The sequence below is a fragment of the Staurois parvus genome, unplaced genomic scaffold (genome assembly GCF_062004578.1).
Source record: "Staurois parvus isolate SC_StPar_1 unplaced genomic scaffold, SC_StPar_1.0 ptg000394l, whole genome shotgun sequence".
Lineage (NCBI taxonomy): Eukaryota > Metazoa > Chordata > Amphibia > Anura > Ranidae > Staurois > Staurois parvus.
In genome coordinates, this window is record NW_028318190.1 from 5,319,382 (window position 1) to 5,335,009 (window position 15,628).

Genomic DNA, 15,628 nt, shown 5'->3' on the forward strand with positions numbered 1-15,628 from the left:
ATATTAAAGGTGAAAAAAATATATTTTTTGGTTAACTGTGTTTCCAATATACTGTGAAGTGACCACAGGTGAAACAAAACGTGCAGGTATCTGGGTGTAGATAGAGCTTGTGAATCCAACCACCTTCTGGATTAGCCTCTCACCTCATCACTTCGACCCTTGCGGGTCAAAGAGCAGTAATGGATCCCTCTCACAGATCCTCCAGGCACCAAAGCACTCCAAAACCACTTCTCAGGATATAATATTCCCACTCAGCTCTTCTCCAGGTATAGATGAAATATCAGTAGCAGCCAGTCCACATTAGACCCTCATGCTCTCAAATGAGGATATATGTATGTAAGTTGGGTGTACAGCTGAATCCACAGGTGTACCAAGATGGCCGCCACGCCGGAAATACGTCACCGCGCTACGCCGACGCGTTACGTCACAATATCACGTGACTTCATCAGGGCCCTGATGAAGTCACGTGATATTGTGACGTAACGCGTCGGCGTAGCGCGGTGACGTATTTCCGGCGTGGCGGCCATCTTGGTACACCTGTGGATTCAGCTGTACACCCAACTTACATACATATATCCTCATTTGAGAGCATGAGGGTCTAATGTGGACTGGCTGCTACTGATATTTCATCTATACCTGGAGAAGAGCTGAGTGGGAATATTATATCCTGAGAAGTGGTTTTGGAGTGCTTTGGTGCCTGGAGGATCTGTGAGAGGGATCCATTACTGCTCTTTGACCCGCAAGGGTCGAAGTGATGAGGTGAGAGGCTAATCCAGAAGGTGGTTGGATTCACAAGCTCTATCTACACCCAGATACCTGCACGTTTTGTTTCACCTGTGGTCACTTCACAGTATATTGGAAACACAGTTAACCAAAAAATATATTTTTTTCACCTTTAATATTCCAATATTGGAACTTTTTTTCACCTTTAATATTCATTGGACTTTGAGTTTGCGTGTATTATTTAGATATATTTCACTTCACATTTTTGCACGTGTGATGTAATATATGTATGTGCATTTTTTTGCACATGCGTATTGATTTAAGTTTTGTGCTTTTGTCATCACTTTTTTTTGTGTTATCACTAAGCACATTTACAATTATATTTATTATTATTGTTAATATTTCTCTTGAGATATTGAATTTCACATTTACTTTAATTAGTTTGAATGTAGCGCAGCATTTTTATGGTTTATAATCTCCACTTATAAACGTTCCTTCAATTTACTTTAATGCTGCAAAAATGGTAATTTAAAGATATTGGAAAACTTCTAATGTGTTGGACATGAAACATGGGCTCCGATGGATAGACCGCATGGCACAAACGGAAGAGTTGATGCACATCAGCAATGACAACATGACCCCATACATTAAAATGTGGATGTTCTTTAAACTAACTGACACATACAAACAAATGCATTTCAGAACAAACTCAGCTCCTCCTACATAACAGGCAAACTTAGACATGAAGTCCTTAACCCACCCAATATAGGTCTAGTCTAATACCTACCTACAGGACCCACTAACACATCAATCACTTAGGCCTCTCACCATAAAACCCTTCCTATGGCTCCTCCCTGGATAGCCTTCTCTCCACCTACCCCTGTTCAACCTCCCCTGTAACCCTCCATCCCACCTCTTAAGTATCCTAATATCCACGCTTTATAATATCACCAACTTTTTTATTACCCCAGACAGCAAAGCTCATACCTTGGCACCCAAGCTCCATCCAGCCATGCCAAATCCACTCCGTTCCTATCCACAACACACCTTTTGTACTCTAGTAGCCTAAACATCATACACTACCACAAAGAACATATCCATATGGAACCAACCACCCATTATCTCCAGTCGCATTTACCATCCTCAGAGATGTAAGCCATACAACCATCTACAATTAACCTACGAAATATTGTTTTTCCTACATAGAGCTGTAATGCCTATCATAACCTGCATAGTCACATTGTTCTTTATTACTGTAATTTCTCATTTAAAACCAGTAACCATTACTTACATTAAAATAAATTGATAAAAAATTGACTCAGCTCCATTATAGTTTCCTTTTAGTAAACATGCAATGACAACAACTCGAGTGGATGTAGGAATGCCTAGGTCCATATGTCTGTGCCAAACTTTGAAAGGAAATAATTTACTAATTTTGATAATTAGAAAAATACAGTAAAACACAAGCTCTTTTTCAAATTTTTTAAAGATTAACATTATCTATTTTTTATGTCTTGGTCACCAGCAAGCATCCTTCTTCCGCACATAAGAAGCCACATCTAACCAAAGAAAGGTACTTATTTCTTTTATCTCTCCTTCAATGTTTGTTTAATACTACAATCATATACAAACAATTGTTCATAGCGGACCCTCAAATTTGTTGCCTAGTCAAGGCTGCACAGGTGAAAAGATGAAAATCATTGCTAGCGCATTGGTAAGCATACATACTGAAGCAGAAACTGCCTTCTCAGTATATATTCCTGAAACACACTGCAACACCCTGTGACAGCTTCCTTCTATAAATGATTGAGTTTCCTAACTACGGTGGCTAGAAGGTAAGAAAGAAGCTAATACTACATAAGGAATAGGTGAGCTTTGTTTTGCATAGACTGTTTTTTTCTCATTTATATAATAATTAGAGATGAGCGAATCGAACATGGCGAAGTGAAATTCGTTTCGAAGATCAGGAAAAATTCGATTCGCGCCGAATCCGAAAATTAGCAAACTTCGGATGCATGAATCGAATTTTCCCAAAAATGGCGGCGACATGTGTGGCGACGGAGCGGGGATCTCTGGAAAGGCGCGCAGACAAGGCGCGCTGACCCATAATGCATTCATTCATGACATGTGATCGCATTAGCCAATCAGCAGCCAGCCAGCCAGCACTGTGTAATGGTGGAGCTATAAATTGCGGCCATCTTACAATTCTCCATTAGCCTCCGGTCATTCAAGAGAGACAGACCTGTCTGTATTAGGGACAGAGTTAGGGCCAGAGAGACTTTAGGGCCACAGAATCGTTACTTAGGGACACAGAATCGTTACTTAGGGACATAGAATCGTTACTCAGGGACACAGAATTGTTACTCAGGGACACAGAATTGTTACTCAGGGACAGACACAGAATTGTTACTCAGGGACACAGAATTGTTACTCAGGGACACAGAATTGTTACTGAGGGACACAGAATCGTTACTCAGGGACACAGAATTGTTACTCAGGGACACAGAATCGTTACTCAGGGACACAGAATCGTTACTCAGGGACACAGAATTGTTACTCAGGGACACAGAATTGTTACTGAGGGACACAGAATCGTTACTGAGGGACACAGAATTGTTACTCAGGGACACAGAATCGTTACTCAGGGACACAGAATTGTTACTCAGGGACACAGAATCGTTACTCAGGGACACAGAATTGTTACTGAGGGACACAGAATCGTTACTGAGGGACACAGAATTGTTACTCAGGGACACAGAATTGTTACTCAGGGACAGACACAGAATTGTTACTCAGGGACACAGAATTGTTACTCAGGGACACAGAATTGTTACTGAGGGACACAGAATCGTTACTCAGGGACACAGAATCGTTACTCAGGGACACAGAATTGTTACTGAGGGACACAGAATCGTTACTCAGGGACACAGAATTGTTACTCAGGGACACAGAATCGTTACTCAGGGACACAGAATTGTTACTCAGGGACACAGAATTGTTACTGAGGGACACAGAATCGTTACTGAGGGACACAGAATTGTTACTCAGGGACACAGAATTGTTACTCAGGGACACAGAATCGTTACTCAAGGACACAGAATTGTTACTGAGGGACACAGAATCGTTACTGAGGGACACAGAATTGTTACTCAGGGACACAGAATTGTTACTCAGGGACACAGAATTGTTACTCAGGGACAGACACAGAATTGTTACTCAGGGACACAGAATTGTTACTCAGGGACACAGAATTGTTACTGAGGGAATCAGAATCGTTACTCAGGGACACAGAATCGTTACTCAGGGACACAGAATTGTTACTGAGGGACACAGAATCGTTACTCAGGGACACAGAATCGTTACTCAGGGACACAGAAATGTTACTCAGGGACACAGAATCGTTACTCAGGGACACAGAATTGTTACTCAGGGACACAGAATTGTTACTCAGGGACAGACACAGAATTGTTACTCAGGGACACAGAATCGTTACTCAGGGACACAGAATCGTTACTCAGGGACACAGAATCGTTACTCAGGGACACATAATTGTTACTCAGGGACACAGAATTGTTACTCAGGGACACAGAATTGTTACTGAGGGACACAGAATTGTTACTGAGGGACACAGAATCGTTACTCAGGGACACAGAATTGTTACTCAGGGACACAGAATTGTTACTCAGGGACACAAAATCGTTACTGAGGGACACAGAATCGTTACTGAGGGACACAGAATCGTTACTCAGGGACACAGAATTGTTACTCAGGGACACATAATTGTTACTCAGGGACACAGAGTTGTTACTCAGGGACAGACACAGAATTGTTACTCAGGGACACAGAATCGTTACTCAGGGACACAGAATTGTTACTCAGGGACACAGAATTGTTACTCAGGGACACAGAATTGTTACTGAGGGACACAGAATCGTTACTCAGGGACACAGAATCGTTACTCAGGGACACAGAATTGTTACTCAGGGACACAGAATTGTTACTCAGGGACACAGAATCGTTACTCAGGGACACAGAATCGTTGAATTAAAGAGTATGTCAGACAACACGCAGAGGAGTGGCAGAGGAGGCAATGTTTCAGGAGCGAGCAGACGTGGCAGCAGAGGAAGGGGTCGAGGCAGCACTAGTCGCAGCCAGAGGCCAGTGCTCCCGGTGTCATCCAGCGGTCATGTCTCCACCGACAACCCTGCCGTCATCGATTGGTTGGCTCGGTCGTCTTCCTCTTCCCAGGTCACCTCTGACACCTACAGCCAACGGTCGGTGGGTACGTCAGACACAACCGTTAGTTGGCATGGCCCGGGAGCAAGCCCACTGAAATCACGTGTCCTCTACCTGCCCCTGTCCTTTGGTGTTCCCTCACCAAGCAAAGTATCGCATGCTGTGGGCTCAGCCCCACTGTACAGTGAGGAAGAGCTAACAGAGGGCGGTCAGGAACGGGGGGAGACATCCGCCTCTTCAGCAGTCAGGCGAAGAAGTACTGGCGAGGAGAGTGGCTCGGTAGCCGGTCTAGAGACAGGTCTGTCTCCTGACCCACACGCAGCCGAGGGGGCTAGTAGTGAGGCGGAGACCCTAATTGATGATGATGAGTCTGATCGCACTTGGCAGCCTCGTCGTCATCTGCCAGGCCCGTAATCTGCCATGGGCCCCCGTACCGACTCCTCATGCTGCTGCCAGGCCCGTAATCTGTCATGGGCCCCTGTACCGCCTCCTCATGCTGCTGCCAGGTCCAGAGTGTGTCATGGGTCCCTGTACAGCCTCCCATTGCTGCTGTCTCCATCGCCACACTCTACCATGTGCCACTTTCAGGTCTCCTCACACTGCTGGTGGGTTCCATTTTGTCATAGGGTGCTAGCAGATTACGGGCCTCCCATTGCTGCTGCCAGGCCCGTAATCTGCCATGGGCCCCCGTACCAACTCCTCATGCTGCTGCCAGGCCCGTAATCTGTCATGGGCCCCTGTACCGCCTCCTCATGCTGCTGCCAGGTCCAGAGTGTGTCATGGGTCCCTGTACGGCCTCCCATTGCTGCTGTCTCCATCTCCACACTCTGCCATGTGCCATTTTCAGGTCTCCTCACACTGCTGGTGGGTTCCATTTTGTCATAGGGTGCTGGCAGATTACGGGCCTCCCATTGCTGCTGCCAGGCCCGTAATCTGCCATGGGCCCCCGTACCGACTCCTCATGATGCTGCCAGGCCCGTAATCTGCCATGGGCCCCTGTACCGCCTCCTCATGCTGCTGCCAGGTCCAGAGTGTGTCATGGGTCCCTGTACGGCCTCCCATTGCTGCTGTCTCCATCGCCACACTCTGCCATGTGCCACTTTCAGGTCTCCTCACACTGCTGGTGGGTTCCATTTTGTCATAGGGTGCTGGCAGATTACGGGCCTCCCATTGCTGCTGCCAGGCCCGTAATCTGCCATGGGCCCCCGTACCGACTCCTCATGCTGCTGCCAGGCCCGTAATCTGTCATGGGCCCCTGTACCGCCTCCTCATGCTGCTGCCAGGTCCAGAGTGTGTCATGGGTCCCTGTACGGCCTCCCATTGCTGCTGTCTCCATCGCCACACTCTGCCATGTGCCACTTTCAGGTCTCCTCACACTGCTGGTGGGTTCCATTTTGTCATAGGGTGCTGGCAGATTACGGGCCTCCCATTGCTGCTGCCAGGCCCGTAATCTGCCATGGGCCCCCGTACCGACTCCTCATGCTGCTGCCAGGCCCGTAATCTGTCATGGGCCCCTGTACCGCCTCCTCATGCTGCTGCCAGGTCCAGAGTGTGTCATGGGTCCCTGTACGGCCTCCCATTGCTGCTGCCAGGCCCGTAATCTGCCATGGGCCCCCGTACCGACTCCTCATGCTGCTGCCAGGCCCGTAATCTGTCATGGGCCCCTGTACTGCCTCCTCATGCTGCTGCCAGGTCCAGAGTGTGTCATGGGTCCCTGTACGGCCTCCCATTGCTGCTGCCAGGCCCGTAATCTGCCATGGGCCCCCGTACCGACTCCTCATGCTGCTGCCAGGCCCGTAATCTGTCATGGGCCCCTGTACCGCCTCCTCATGCTGCTACCAGGTCCAGAGTGTGTCATGGGTCCCTGTACGGCCTCCCATTGCTGCTGTCTCCATCGCCACACTCTGCCATGTGCCACTTTCAGGTCTCCACACACTGCTGGTGGGTTCCATTTTGTCATAGGGTGCTGGCAGATTACGGGCCTCCCATTGCTGCTGCCAGGCCCGTAATCTGCCATGGGCCCCCGTACCGACTCCTCATGCTGCATCCAGGCCCGTAATCTGTCATGGGCCCCTGTACCGCCTCCTCATGCTGCTGCCAGGTCCAGAGTGTGTCATGGGTCCCTGTACGGCCTCCCATTGCTGCTGTCTCCATCGCCACACTCTGCCATGTGCCACTTTCAGGTCTCCTCACACTGCTGGTGGGTTCCATTTTGTCATAGGGTGCTGGCAGATTACGGGCCTCCCATTGCTGCTGCCAGGCCCGTAATCTGCCATGGGCCCCTTTACCGACTCCTCATGCTGCTGCCAGGCCCGTAATCTGTCATGGGCCCCTGTACCGTCTCCTCATGCTGCTGCCAGGTCCAGAGTGTGTCATGGGTCCCTGTACGGCCTCCCATTGCTGCTGTCTCCATCGCCACACTCTGCCATGTGCCACTTTCAGGTCTCCTCACACTGCTGGTGGGTTCCATTTTGTCATAGGGTGCTGGCAGATTACGGGACTCCCATTGCTGCTGCCAGGCCCGTAATCTGCCATGGGCCCCCGTACCGCCTCCTCATGCTGCTGCCAGGTCCAGAGTGTGTCATGGGTCCCTGTACGGCCTCCCATTGCTGCTGCCAGGCCCGTAATCTGCCATGGGCCCCCGTACCGACTCCTCATGCTGCTGCCAGGCCCGTAATCTGTCATGGGCCCCTGTACCGCCTCCTCATGCTGCTGCCAGGTCCAGAGTGTGTCATGGGTCCCTGTACGGCCTCCCATTGCTGCTGTCTCCATTGCCACACTCTGCCATGTGCCACTTTCAGGTCTCCTCACACTGCTGGTGGGTTCCATTTTGTCATAGGGTGCTGGCAGATTACGGGCCTCCCATTGCTGCTGCCAGGCCCGTAATCTGTCATGGGCCCCCGTACCGACTCCTCATGCTGCTGCCAGGCCTGTAATCTGTCATAGGCCCCTGTACCGCCTCCTCATGCTGCTGCCAGGTCCAGAGTGTGTCATGGGTCCCTGTACGGCCTCCCATTGCTGCTGTCTCCATCGCCACACTCTGCCATGTGCCACTTTCAGGTCTCCTCACACTGCTGGTGGGTTCCATTTTGTCATAGGGTGCTGGCAGATTACGGGCCTCCCATTGCTGCTGCCAGGCCCGTAATCTGCCATGGGCCCCCGTACCGACTCCTCATGCTGCTGCCAGGCCCGTAATCTGTCATGGGCCCCTGTACCGCCTCCTCATGCTGCTGCCAGGTCCAGAGTGTGTCATGGGTCCCTGTACGGCCTCCCATTGCTGCTGCCAGGCCCGTAATCTGCCATGGGCCCCCGTACCGACTCCTCATGCTTCTGCCAGGCCCGTAATCTGTCATGGGCCCCTGTACCACCTCCTCATGCTGCTGCCAGGTCCAGAGTGTGTCATGGGTCCCTGTACGGCCTCCCATTGCTGCTGCCAGGCCCGTAATCTGCCATGGGCCCCTGTACCGACTCCTCATGCTGCTGCCAGGCCCGTAATCTGTCATGGGCCCCTGTACCGCCTCCTCATGCTGCTGCCAGGTCCAGAGTGTGTCATGGGTCCCTGTACGGCCTCCCATTGCTGCTGTCTCCATCGCCACACTCTGCCATGTGCCACTTTCAGGTCTCCTCACACTGCTGGTGGGTTCCATTTTGTCATAGGGTGCTGGCAGATTACGGGCCTCCCATTGCTGCTGCCAGGCCCGTAATCTGCCATGGGCCCCCGTACCGACTCCTCATGCTGCTGCCAGGCCCGTAATCTGTCATGGGCCCCTTTACCGCCTCCTCATGCTGCTGCCAGGTCCAGAGTGTGTCATGGGTCCCTGTACGGCCTCCCATTGCTGCTGCCAGGCCCGTAATCTGCCATGGGCCCCCGTACCGACTCCTCATGCTGCTGCCAGGCCCGTAATCTGTCATGGGCCCCTGTACCGCCTCCTCATGCTGCTGCCAGGTCCAGAGTGTGTCATGGGTCCCTGTACGGCCTCCCATTGCTGCTGTCTCCATTGCCACACTCTGCCATGTGCCACTTTCAGGTCTCCTCACACTGCTGGTGGGTTCCATTTTGTCATAGGGTGCTGGCAGATTACGGGCCTCCCATTGCTGCTGCCAGGCCCGTAATCTGCCATGGGCCCCCGTACCGACTCCTCATGCTGCTGCCAGGCCCGTAATCTGTCATGGGCCCCTGTACCGCCTCCTCATGCTGCTGCCAGGTCCAGAGTGTGTCATGGGTCCCTGTACGGCCTCCCATTGCTGCTGTCTCCATCGCCACACTCTGCCATGTGCCACTTTCAGGTCTCCTCACACTGCTGGTGGGTTCCATTTTTTCATAGGGTGCTGTTTGGCCTCCCATTGCTGCTGCCTCCACCGCCACACTGTGGCTCCACACTCTGGTTTTGGCCCCGTGAATGCCCAAATGAGTGAAGTGTGCGGTGATTCTAAGATCGACGGCACTCATCTGCATGTCATACTGACTGACAGTATTATTTCTCTTCCCCAGCAGACTCCAAGGGCATTTAAATTAAAGGTACAGTGTTCTGCACTAATATAAAGGCTCTCTGAAGCCTAGAAACACCCTTTTTATAAGTTAAATTCGCAGCGAATATATTCGACTCGAATCGAATTTATTCCGCGAATTCGCCGAATCAGCCGAATCAAATTTTTGAGTAATTCGCTCATCTCTAATAATAATATTAACTGGTGCTCAAAAAACAAAAGGTAAATACAAATGATTGTTCATCAAACAGCCCCTCTTCACTCTATGCTTCCGAACTTGCATTTATTTATTGTGTAAATTAAAGTGGTTTTAAAGGCAGAAGGTTTTTTTACCTTCATGCCTCCTATGCACGAAGGTAAAAAACCTTCTGGGTGCAGCTCCCCCCAGCCCCCCCTCCTTATACTTACCTGAGCCCCATCTTTAGCCAGCTATGTGCATGAGAGAAGCAGCTCTCCCAGTTATCTCTCTCCTTATTGGCTCACACAGCAGCGGGAGTCATTGGCTCCCGATACTGTCAATCACAGCCAGTGAGCCAATGAGTAGAGAACAGGGGGGCCAAGCCGCACTTTGTATGTGAATGGACAATGACCATTCACAGAAGCAGAGCTCAAGAGTGAGCCCGATTGAGTGCCTCCATAGCAAGAGGCTTGCTGTTGGGGGCACTCAATAGTGGGAGGGGCCAGGAATGGTGGCGGGGGACCCAAAAAGAGGAAGACCAGGGCTGCTCTGTGCAAAACCAATGCACAGAGCAGGTATGTATAACTTGTTTGTTATTTTTTTTTAATACAATCTTTATAATAAATAAACATATCAAATGAGTTAGTGCTGCTGTCAACAACAGGAATTAGTCCTCAATTCCCAAAGTAATAATATCTATTACAAAACTCATGATATTGTTACATTCCAAAAAGGAACAGTTTTGGGTCCTCACCCTCAACCTTTCCTAAAGCCAATAACTGCATATACAAATTGGAACATTAGTTACGAGCACAAATGCTATATATACTGTAAATAGCTAGTAAAATGGAGCATGTAAAACGAAACTGTGAAATACGCAATAAGCATTTATTAAATAGTTGGGATTTAACACTATAACAAATGTTATAAATAAGTGTTTTCTCTATCATCAATCCAATTTTCAGCTGATTATGACCTCTCCATATAATGATACAGAAGCAAAGTGTTTTTTTCACCTGAAACCATCCATCATTGATTTTCAGGAGTTTAGCTGCCCAGTGGGGAAAATGATAATTAGATTTTCTACTAACAACATTTCCTTTTGTTTAAAGTTACTCATTAGAATTCTGTTTACCCTTTGACCTATAAACTGAATCCATACATTTCTTGACTATTGCCTGAATTTTGCAAAGCAGCCAGTATTACTTCAGCTAGTATACATTTAGTTACAATTTGCACAGAAATATATTTAATCTAAATATATCTCCTAGATTGTAAGCTCGTAAGAGTAGGGCCCTCTTACCCCTCGTACGCTGTCTGTCTATGTTGTACTGTGCCATGTATTGTCCCCCCCTATTGTACAGCGCTGAGCAAACCCTTTGGCGCTATATAAACTCGTAGTAATAATAATAATAATAATAAATAATATCATATGCATATATATAGTACATTTATACAAAAGTAATGTGTTATTTAAAAATATACTCTACTGTAGTTAATGTTTATTGAAGAAAAAAATCATAAGATACAATAAACATTAATTGAGTATAAGATTGTACCAAGTCTATGACTGTCAATAATAAAATAGGTTCCACATCCCAAAAATTGTACTAAAGAAAAAAAGAAGGGAGAAGGGTAGGACTCCCTAGGTAAGAACCAACAACATCATTAGAATAAAAACCAAATTTATTGAACAAAATTACAAATAATACAAAAGGACATATACTGGACCAGTCTGTGCTGGATTGTAACTACATAAATAAATAGAAAGCATTCCATTCGTTGGAAAGTTTCCAGATTGATTCAGAGACCTTGTGACCTCAACTTATTTCAGCTTCATCAGAAGGTAGAAAAGTGGTCTAGAGCAAAAACACATATGGATAAACACCCCATGTAAACATAAATAAGGCCATTCATATAACATAGGCTACTGGTACATACCCAAAAAGGGAATACATAAGAAAGCACACAAAGAAAGATGCATGTTCTGTGTGGCAGACCTCAAATTGAATCGGGTAAAATACAAGGAGGGTAAACCCAGCCATCTAGCACAGTAGATAGAGGTAACAAGCATACACACAACAAAGGGGAGGGGGCAGAATAATTATAATATTGTGGCCACCAAAAAAGGGAACCTAAATAGAGACACAATAGTAACATTATAGGAGGCTACATCAGTTACAGTATATACCAGAATCAAGGTTGATTACCAATGTTGACTTTAAGAATCCTGAAAATTATCACAATGGAAGAACATCCATTCTGATGCTTCATGCACCCAAAGAGGTCAATAGGCAAGATGTCATAGAGCAAGATTTAGACATTATCATTAATCAAAGAGCCCCCTACAAGCTCGTAAATTGGAAAACTGAGTATAGCGGTGGTAGGTTTCCATACCTACCAAACCAGAATATCACAAAATGTGAATCTAGGGGTTGCATGAAAGGTCACACTGGCTTCAAAGCAGAGGTAATGCTGCATATATCTACCACACATCACATCGCATTGCCTCTATTAGCAAGAAGATTAAGGCATATACCTGATAAAAAAAAGCATGCAACACACAATAAAGAATTACCCTGACAAGTATACAGAAACCCAAGCCATTTCAACTTCCAAAAAAAACTACCTGCCAAAATTGCGGCCTGCAAATGTTCAGCAGATTGCCTCAATGGTTCCCAAACAAATCAGTAGGGTAAACAGCACAAAATGCCTCCAAATTTGCCTTCAATTAAAAGGACACATATAAAGGACTTCAGAGATATCATGTATTCCGTCACTGTAGGAGTGACTCATGGTGAACAATGATGATAGAATAAATTGTCCAAATGTGAGTATGGGAGATCAAAATGTCTCCAACAATAGGTGCTCCTTCCAAAGGAGGAGCTACAGCGTTGTGACACTATGCCACCGGCACCACGTGGGTTCCGGCGGCTATCTTGGTCATCACTACACGAGCTGTATGTATGAGGAAGTGAGGCCATATTACCAGCAGAGAACAGAGAGGGGAACACCTGACCAGACCAGATTTATACAGGAGCCTGGAGTGTGCCCTATAAGAGTATTGTCTCTACATGCGCAGATTGACTGTGCATCTGGTGAGTGCACAGCCTTATCATACATACTGGTCACCTCACCATTTGTTTTGGACAGAGCACCTATTATTGGAGACATTTTGATCTCCCATACTCACATTTGGACAATTTATTCTATCATCATTGTTCACTACGAATCACTCCTACAGTGACGGAATACATGATATCACTGAAGTCACTTTATATGTTGGCACCTTGTCACGAGTCACTTTATTATATTTTATATGATTCATGTTTTTTATATTTTAATAATTTTTGCATATAGATGTTTTGATTATTATTTAAGCTACGCACCTTATACAGTGGGGAAAAAAAGTATTTAGTCAGCCACCAATTGTGCAGCCACCAATTTTTGCTCACCGTTCTTGTGATCATTTTGACCCCACGGGGTGAGATTTTGCGTGGAGCCCCAGATCGAGGGAGATAATCAGTGGTCTTGTATGTCTTCCATTTTCTAATTATTGCTCCCACAGTTGATTTGTTCACACCAAACTGCTTGCCTATTGCAGATTCAGTCTTCCCAGCCTGGTGCAGGTCTACAATTTTGTTTCTGGTGTCCTTCGACAGCTCTTTGGTCTTCACCATAGTGGAGTTTGGAGTGTGACTTTTTGAGGTTGTGAACAGGTGTCTTTTATACTGATAACAAGTTCAAACAGGTGCCATTGATACAGGTAATGAGTGCAGGACAGAGTGCAGGAAGGTACAGGTCTGTGAGAGCCATAGTTGAGGTCTACCTATGATGCCAATTACAGGCCTCTCTCATCTTTTTAAGTGGGAGAACTTGCACAATTGGTGGCTGACTAAATACTTTTTTGCCCCACTGTATATAGATGAGAGAGACCTGTAATTGGCATCATAAGTAGACCTCAACTATGAGAGAAAAAATGAAAAAAAAAATCCAGACAATCACATTGGCTGATTTGGAAAGAATTTATTTGCAAATTATGGTGGAAAATAAGTATTTGGTCAATATCAAAAGTTCATCTCAATACTTTGTTATACTGTATATCCTTTGTTGGCAATGACAGAGGTCAAACGTTTCCTGTAAGTCTTCACAAGGTTGGCTCTACATCAGTTTTCTATCTCCTGAGGAAGGCTCACTAAGAGCTGCAATGCGTTGAGGTTCCAAGGTCCAGTATATGTCCTTTTGTATTATTTGTAATTTTGTTCAATACATTTTGTGTTTTTTTTTTTTTTTAATTCTAATGATGTTGTTGGTCGGTACCTAGAGAGTCCTACCCTTATGCATTAATTGACTAGATTTTCAAGAAATCAATTTTCTATTACAGCTAGGTAGTTGTATATTGATAGTTAAAACAAAGCTTTACACACAGAATACAAGGAATAAAGTATTTACTGTATAACTGCAGCAAAATTTGAAGAGTAGAATAAAACAGTGACAACAAACAATGTATTTCAACATATTTCTCCACATATGTGAGTGGATGCCTCAACTTTAAATTTGCCAAAATGACAAAACTAACCTCTGCTGATTACAGACAAGACAATTTTCCAAGTATTTCACCAACAATTCAACATAGAAAGCAAGAAGAAGGTTAAAATTAAGAGAAAACGTGTACGTTATTTGACATTCAAAACATATGTTTTTACGTAAGATGTACATTGTTCATCATTCTAGAAATGTGTCTTTACAAATCCAGAGGTCACTGAAATTATTTATGTAAATGGAAAAGAGATAAGATCTAAGCTTCATATGTGCAAAAAACATGTACTAAATATCATTTAGGTCAGGGCCCAAAAGAAATACAATATTTATTGCTGTTGGTGTTTAGCGATATTTTAAAGATGTGCCGTGTATTGAATGTTTCAGGGTACCAAATGAAATATTCCACTAGCCAGCAATTGTTTACATTCTTTTGTCATTTAGTGCTTCTTCTGATGTCCCCCGATCTCCAAGAGTGCAATCTCCTGTAAAGGATCCAAAACAAAAAAAGTAAGCATACTAGGCAAATGCCTTAAGAGATTTAAGCTTGGTTATCATCAAACTATCAGTGTTTACTTTTTTTGGTGAAAAGATCATCATAGAGTTGCAGAGTCTCTGATCCAAAACAAGCATGCAGGAAATGGAAAGTCTGAATTTGTTTTTGGCCAGTGACTTAGAAATTTCTGATGCCAAAGCATTAGTATGACAGCTAGGTAAAAAAGGAATTACAGAAGAAGAGTCAGTAATGGCAGCTTTCCTTAATTTCTTGCAATAGAGTTTTTTAGCGTGATTTCATTTTCAACAATAGAATTTACTTAAAGTGGAACCAAAGGCAACAACACGTACTTCAGTTCCTATGGTTTGATGCCCACAAGGTTCCATCGCCAGTGCTGGCATCTTCTATGGGGACGCTATGGGGATGCAGTAGCCACACAAACACAGCCACAGGTCATAACTTGACAGACATTAGTAACAGAGGCAGTGGATAGGGGAGTACACATGCCATGGCCACAATGCTATGCTTCGCAGCAATGGCAGAAATTATATCCCCATCAAACAAGACCCAGTTAGGTGAATAGAACTGCTATGCAAGTGCTCAGCAACCATGTACAAAGTACGTGGTTGCAGCATGCTGGTGTGGGGTTAAGGCAAGCTGGCATATACCTTCTCACTGCCTCTCAAATGCTATCTGAAGTGTGATCAAAATACTGACTGCTCTTCAGATAGCAAAGCACATGTGAACGAGCCCTTCATTTTTGTTTAAAAATTTTTTAGAAATGGTTTAACTTATTTATAATTTTTTTTTACATTTTTAACAACCCTAATGGGGGCTTTGATGAAATATCAGGGGTCTAAACAATAGATCCCTGAAATATTACATTTGAGACCAAGAAATAGACTGAGGACATGCTTCCTGTTCATTCACAAACTGAAGCATAGTAAACACAGTTTATTATGCTTCAG

General features: G+C 45.7%; 1 protein-coding gene across 2 annotated transcripts in view; it reads left to right on the forward strand.

Annotated features, from left to right (window-relative positions):
- Positions 1 to 15,628, forward strand: part of LOC149455434 (transcription elongation factor A protein 2-like) — a 113,710-nt gene that overhangs the window by 55,709 nt on the left and 42,373 nt on the right. For both annotated transcript variants that reach the window (XM_089686282.1, XM_089686283.1), the window contains exons 5-6: positions 2,249 to 2,296; positions 14,609 to 14,674. In XM_089686282.1, coding sequence (XP_089542408.1) covers positions 2,249 to 2,296; positions 14,609 to 14,674 — 114 coding nt within the window. The remainder of the gene's footprint in view (positions 1 to 2,248; positions 2,297 to 14,608; positions 14,675 to 15,628) is intronic.